This window comes from Saccostrea cucullata, unplaced genomic scaffold (genome assembly GCF_032062105.1).
Source record: "Saccostrea cucullata isolate Sc308-1 unplaced genomic scaffold, CSIRO_AGI_Scuc_v1 ctg4634, whole genome shotgun sequence".
Taxonomy (NCBI): domain Eukaryota; kingdom Metazoa; phylum Mollusca; class Bivalvia; order Ostreida; family Ostreidae; genus Saccostrea; species Saccostrea cuccullata.
The window spans coordinates 4,217-11,612 of NW_026918228.1; the positions used below are offsets into that span (position 1 = coordinate 4,217).

Below are 7,396 nucleotides of genomic sequence, written 5' to 3' on the forward strand. Positions count from 1 at the left end.
TTGTCTTACCATATAACTCAAAATGTGTCAACTTACTCAACGTGTTATGAGTTATTCCATCTTACCCCCCGTTCACACAGAGCTGCGACTCTACGGCGATCATCCCGATCAAGCCACGATCTGATTTTTTTTGGATCGGGAAAGATCGCAGCCGATCGGTGTCTAAATAGAACAAATTATGGTCTTCGTTACGACCGCACTACGACGTCACTACGTCAAACGCGCTGCTAACACGCTTCTACTCCGATGTTACGCAGACCGTTGCCGACAAGCGACCGTGTTTACTGCGTTTACACTACGCTGCCGCTTCGACCTACGACGCTACACAGACCTAGATGACTGTACCGCGATGTCGCTACGGTGGTGCCGATCATATTACGATTGCATTACGCTTCTAGTACGATTTTGGCGATGATCTAAATACTAGTATATCTTTCAACCGCAGATTTTTGTAGTACGATTTAGCGATGATACATATCTTGCCACCGCAGTTTCTTTGCGGCCTTTACCACATGCTTTATGGGCATTTTCAATTGTAACTGTAAGAAGATGTGAAAAGTCTCAATTGCAAATGATCGCCAAGTATAGTGTCACCCTTTACATGTAGTTTACAGATGATGATTGGTCAAATATCAGTCCTATTAGAACAAACTCCTGTCTGATAGGTCGTGATATGATCGGCGTAAGGTCATTGTAGGTCTTCGTAGGATCTTCAGGAACGTAGAGAGATCGTATTGAGAACCTAGTATGAACGTAGAGGGAGCGTTGTATGAGCGTACTTGGTAAGATCCTACGCTCTTACGGCGCTTTTACTACGATAACGGAGATCTCTCTATGATGCTTCGGCGCTGCTTGTACGATTACGGCGCTTCTACTACGCTCTTTATACGACTTAACCCCGATTCTTGTCGGCCATGATCCCGCTACGCTTGTTTTGAACATGTTCAAAATAAGTGTGGTGAGAGCGTAGAGCTCTCCAATCATGAAGACCCTATTGCGATCATACTACGCTTATGACGACTCCACGACGTTTCTTCTGCGATTTGTCACGATCGGCCACGCTTTCGACCACGCTTTGATCGTAGTAGAAGCGGCATCTATGTGTGAACGGGGGGTAAGCCACTCATGCTCATAATTTAATCCGAGATTCCTCTGACTCTAACCCTCGCTTTTATATTATGACTTGTGACTCCCTCGCACAAGTCATAATATAAAAGAGGGGGTTAGAGTCAGAGGAATATCGGATTAGTTTAGAATTGTGATAATTGTCACTGTTATACTTTATTATTGATATGTTACATACATCATTGTTTATCAACCAAGTCCTAGGCTACGGATTATTTGGGTGTAATTTTTGGACTTCCATAATTCACCCTATCGAACTAAGTTTATAATAAAGTGCTATTCCGTCGTTAGCATTCTTATGTTTCATGGTTGCCAGAACGTTAGACACTTACTTTCCCCGGTGATAAAAGACTAAAAGAAAAAAAAAACGATAAGGCTACAGTTCTGCAGCTGTCTAAAGTGGTCTTCTTGCCCGCAAACCGATCGGGGACCTAATTTTGTGCATAATGTAGTTGGCGGTTGAGGTTGCTACAGCCAGGATGGTCCTTCCTCTCTTCAAAAATATCGAGCAAAATATCTAATATGTCGCCTTTTAATTTTCTGGTGCTTTGGCTGTTGTGTATTTTGTAGTAACTGAATGAAGAGTGTTCATGAATTTAAATACATGTAACAATGATGCATTAATGTTCTCTATCTACAACGAAAATAATACGATCCAATTTTTATTCAATATACATCAATTTTAGCTCACCTGAGCCGAAGGCTCAAGTGAGCTTTTCTGATCACATTTTGTCCGGCGTCTGTCTGTCTGTCTAGCTGTCCGTCTGTCTGTCTGTCCTGTCAACTTTTCACATTTTCGACTTCTTCTCAAGAACCGTTGGGCCAATTTCAACCAAACTTGCCACAAAGTATCCTTGGGTAAAGGGGATTCAAGTTTCTTCAAATGAAGGGCCATGCCCTTTTCCAAGGGGAGATAATGATGAATAAGAGAAAAATTAATGTCATTTTTAAAAAATCTTCTTCTCAAGAACCACTGGGCCATGAAAGATAAAACTCATGTGAAATCATCCTCAGGTATTGTAGATTCAAGTTTCTTCAAATCATGACCCTCGGGGCTGGGGCAGGGGCCAAAATGGCCAACCAAAGTTTTACATATTTTTTTAAAATATGTAGGAAAAAGCTTTAAAAATCTTTCTCTCAAGAACCACTGGGCCAGGAAAGATGAAACTCATGTGGAATCATCCTCAGGTAGTGTAGATTCAAGATTGTTCAAATCATGACCCCCGGGGCTAGGGTGGGGCCAAAATGGCCGACCTAATTTTTAGATAGGAATATATAGGAAAAATCTTTAAAAATCTTCTTCACCAGAACCACTGGGCCAGGAAAGATGAAACTCATGTGGAATCATCCTCAGGTAGTGTAGATTCTAGTTTGTTCAAATCATGACCCCCGGGGCTAGGGTGGGGCCAAAATGGCCGACCCAAGTTTTGCACAGGAATATATAGGAAAAATCTTTAAAAATCTTCTTCTCAAGAACCACTGTGCCAGGAAAGATGAAACTCATGTGGAATCATCCTCAGGTAGTGTAGATTCAAGTTTGTTCAAATCATGACCCCGTGGGGATCCGGGTTAGAATAGGTCCGCAGTACCCCCTTGCTTGTCGTAAAAGGCGACTAAATGGGGCGGTCCTTCGGATGTTAAGCATTTTTAATATATTTTTCTTTAAATCATCCAAAATTTTTCATCAATCAATATCTTTCAAAAACCTTTGGTAATACAAGCTGATTTTTTGTCCATAAACATCTGATGATACTATAATCTTGAATTAAAAATATCTTGAAAAACTATCAGTAGGTAAGCTACGTTGCGTATGTCCTTAAAAGACGGGTCTGATTTGTTAGCTTCAATATATATTTTTGTTCGATAAGAATCCACCTAATTGTTATCTGACCTTTTGAACCCTAAATGTTCCAGTCAAGTGTCTATCGGGAAGTTTTTATTATTATCAAAAAGATTATGGATTTGAAAACCTTCCGTGGAATTTTTACTTCCGGTTTTTAATCTTTCGGTCTGTTATTTGTACAAGCGTACCTCTGTTGAGAAAATGGTATTTTTTTTCAAATATCGTATTAAACTAGAGGTACTGTGAGCGATGAGCTCACTAAATGATACCCCCCGCCTCCCATATGGTTATAACTGGTGAAAAAGTCCATGTTTTCCTGTGGCCGGGAAACCCAAAATATGTGTCGGATCAAAAAGTAAAATAGGAGGTGCACAATGGCAATATGTAATAAAGGTTCTGTGAAAGTTGCATCAAATTCCATTCAGTGGTATGAGAGGAGTTGCGGATAAGAGATGGGTACCCCAAAGCGTAACAGACGGACGGACGGACATACGGACGGACGGAATTAACGATTACTATATACCCTCCCGCTTTTCAAGCGGGGGATATAATTAAGAACACTAAATCTTGTTATCATAGAAGAATATTTGTTTTATGATAAAGGAAAAGTGTTTAAGTGTACTGCTGAATAAGATTAAATTCTTGCTTCCGTTCTTTCTGTCAGAAAATTTCCTTAATATATTCAATATTAATCTTGTGATAAGTAAGCAATCACGAAACATGGTAACCAGGAGGATAGGTGTACGTGTTTTTATGACATATATACACTGTAAAGATAATTGTTGAAAAGGTTTCTCCGTTTCTAAGCTCCAGCATTATTTTCTGAGTATTGCCCCGTTTCTGCCTACAATGTTTACTTTCTCATTTCGATTCGTTTGGAATATATTATAATCACTCTTTTTGATATTTTTTTTCTTTTAAAAGACCAGAAATTTTAATTTCCTTACGGATAGATGTCCTAGCTATCGGGTTTCTTTCATCGAGATTTGATGATTTTTTTTAAATTCAAAATCTCCAAAAGCAATTTTAATACACAAACAGAGTATTTACAATATGATCTAAATGTTCGAAGCAATTAATAAGTCTTTCTTTATTTCATTTCTCAACGTTTCCCAAAACACTCCTTTTCCGACAGGGTCATCCGGGTACTCTATGAAATAACCTTTCTTGATGAAGTCACGCGCTTTTCTTGGATATTTAGACTGACAGACATCTGGCATAAGGATTAAAAACACAAAATTCAACGTCTTCCTTGCGCTTATTCCTTCCATTCTGGCCATATTTAACTCGTAGTCCTGCCAATCAGACTCCAGATAATTTTTGGAAACCACGCATACAGTTCGCTTACTTCGGCTTATACAGTCCATTATATTTGTAGCTTGAATCTCGCCTGCTAAATCGTCCCTATGCATTATTGCTAGTTTCATATCAGACCGTTCTTCTATGTTGGGGATCATTTCATTTTTCACAAATCCTATATCTTTAATAGAATATGAAACATAAGCATCGAATTCGAAATCTCCGCTGCAACTTGACTGAAGCCGTTGATAGCCTCGAAAGCGTTTATTGGCAATGTATCGTAGGTACCGTATTTTCCATCTGTTTCTATAAATTAGATAGCTGGCGGTTAAACTGATTACTAAAGAGCAAGAAACAGAACCAACGATATACCAAATGAGGAAAGATTTACAACTCATCTTCAGTTTATTTAGAGATTGTTGAATGGGAGTTGAATCTTCCAAGCAAGTGTAGTTGCTAAAATTTTTGAAATGAGACTTAAATGATTTTAGCCACGATAAGAATTTTATGTTACTGCAGCTGCAAGAAAGTCTGTTGCTGGCTAAGTCCACTGTTAAATTATTGTTGCCATAGTTGAACAGATCTTCCAGAGTTTGCATGGCTGCGGGTTCAAATCTTGTCAGGCGATTGTCGGAAAGGTCCAGAAATTCCAGCCTCCTCATGTGGTCGATTTTAACATCCCACGTATACAATCTGTTTTCTCTCAGTATCAAATGAGTTATGTTTGCAGCAGTTGCCAAAATTCTGTTATGCAGAATGTAAAGACCATTGTTTGTTAAATCTAATACCTCTAGATTTAACTGATTTCTAAATATCAGTCCGGATTCATCGAGGGATAAACTTTTGCCAAGATAGTTCCCTGACATGTTAAAATTTCTGACATTGGTGAAATACGTCAGGAATTCTGTAGATATATAGTTGCAAAAGTTCATCGATAGATCTACTGATGTTACGTTTTCGAATCCATAAAGAGGACCAATCCATTTGTACCAAATATTGTTCTTCATGTAGATCGATCTCAAAAACACTGCTTTTATTCCCAACTTCCCTAGACTTCCATATAAACGACTTGATTCCCAACGTATTACCTCAAGCTTAGGTGGTACATAGAACGTAATTAGTAGGTCTGACTTCTTTTCCAATCGTTCATTTTTTATAAATGGATTTGTTGAAATAGTTTTTGTAGACGAACAAATATTCCTGTCTTGATTTTCGTTGCAGGATTGGAATATTTTAGAAAGGAAGCTATGTGGGTTGAATTGATAGCTCAAGTCTAATTCTATTAAACTTGTGAGTAAACGGTACTCAAATCCATACATACCTGTCGTAAGTCTGTTATATGCTAATGAAAGTTTCTCGAGGCTCTTTGGTAGCCCACTAAGAACACCCATCTCCATCCATTCCAGTCTATTTCCGGCTAAATGTAACTCCTTTAGAGAAGTCTGCGAAAGTTCTCCCAAGTGCTCTAGAAAGAGGGTCGTTGCCGGTCCCATGAAACACCGAATATTGTCCAAATATAGTTTTTGAATTTTGGTATTTGTTAGATTGAATGTTATATTTGGTAATGGTTCGAATCCTAGTTCATGATTATAGGAAAGATATAACTCCGTCAGATTTTGAAGCATACTAAAAGATCCATTATCGATATATTTGATCATGCACGAAGAAAGGTCTAAAACCTTCAAATGTATCAAATTTTCAAAGGTTATTTTTTTGATGTGCCTTAAATAACACTTCCCCTTTATTCCAGAGAGGTCCAAAGTGTGCAATGACGTCAACAATAGGAAAGGTTCTCCGAACTTATATTTACCAGAATAATCCATCCGGAGAATTTCTAGATTTAGCAATTTTCCAAACACTTTATAATTTACAAATTCGTCCCGGTTGCGTTTGAGATTTAGCTGATGCAACGACACCAAAGACGAAAACAAACTTTCGTTGTACTGAGAAAATTTGATATCGTTGTTTTCTAAATTCAGAACTCGAAGATTATACAGACAATGGAATGGGTTTTGCGCAATACATTTTATAGCATTGTTAGATAAATCAAGGTTTATAATTTTATGTGGAAGAATGGAAAGATCGGTCTCCGAATTGTTCTTTTTACAAAAATCTGGAATAGATTGTAGTAGAAGACCAGAACAGTTAACACTCACTCCATCTATTAATTCCGTATTTCTACACTTTGATTGCATATGAGTAGTTACTGTCTCGCCTTTGACATTCACAAATATGAAAATAATTCCAAAGAAGATTTCCATGTCAAGGTACGCAGACGACTCGATATGCGGTAAGACTTTGTGCAAGTGAACCATTATATGAATATCTCACGAATTAAATAGGATTCATACAAGGAAGATCTACCTCTGCAATAGTTGTCAATCCAGGGGTTCAGTTTCGGGTTTATAATCAGTGTGTGGTGTTTTCATGCCTGTCTAAAAATATGATAAGTAAAACTTTATCCCCACAGCCCCCCCCCCCCCCCCCCGACACTGATATTTATTTAGCAGTTCAAAAAATATCGTATTTTAAAAACAGCAAGGGCAACATTCACAATCTTTTTTGAAGCTTAAGGGTTTTGCTGTAAATATACTGAAAAGGGTAAAGCAACGCTGGTAACACAATGTGCCATTTTTTTTTAAAAGGGGAGGGGGTCTAAACTAGAAAATCCTTTTTCGCGTGAATGGGGTAGAGGTGCACTGAAAAAAAAAATAACTGGTGAATGTCGCTAGGGAGAACAGTAAATTTACTGTCCATGATTTACTGTTCATACAATCACTACCTCAAAAGTAGTTTTACTAGGTATTGGGTAGATTTACTGGACAACACTAGTAAATCTAGAGTTTATAAGTAACTTTCACTAGGTATCTAAGTATCTTTACGACCACTACTCCCTCTTTCACTATTTTTGCTAGTAAACAGAGTGATTACTAATCACGAAGAACGCTTTACTAGGCACACTATTTAAATCAACTAGGTGTTTCTTTCAGTGTGGGGGATGGATTATTTTCCAACTTCTTTCAGTACCAAATGTTATTCATCAGTAAAACATTACTCTCATTTCACTACTGCAACAAAAAGTGAGAAAAAGTCATTTCGATGAACATTTTCAATAGTTAAAAATAAAAA

General features: G+C 37.9%; 1 protein-coding gene across 1 annotated transcript; it reads right to left on the minus strand.

Annotated features, from left to right (window-relative positions):
* Positions 1–4,026: 4,026 nt before the first annotated feature.
* On the minus strand, positions 4,027–6,582 carry LOC134259675 (toll-like receptor 4). The gene has a single exon (XM_062742271.1). The coding sequence runs from the start codon at positions 6,580–6,582 to the stop codon at positions 4,027–4,029; it is 2,556 nt and encodes an 851-aa protein (XP_062598255.1).
* Between the last annotated feature and the right edge of the window lie 814 nt (positions 6,583–7,396).

Coding starts and splice junctions, on each gene's coding strand:
- LOC134259675 (XM_062742271.1), bottom strand. CDS start 6,582: ATGGTTCACTTGCACAAAGTCTTACCGCATATCGAGTCGTCTGCGTAC.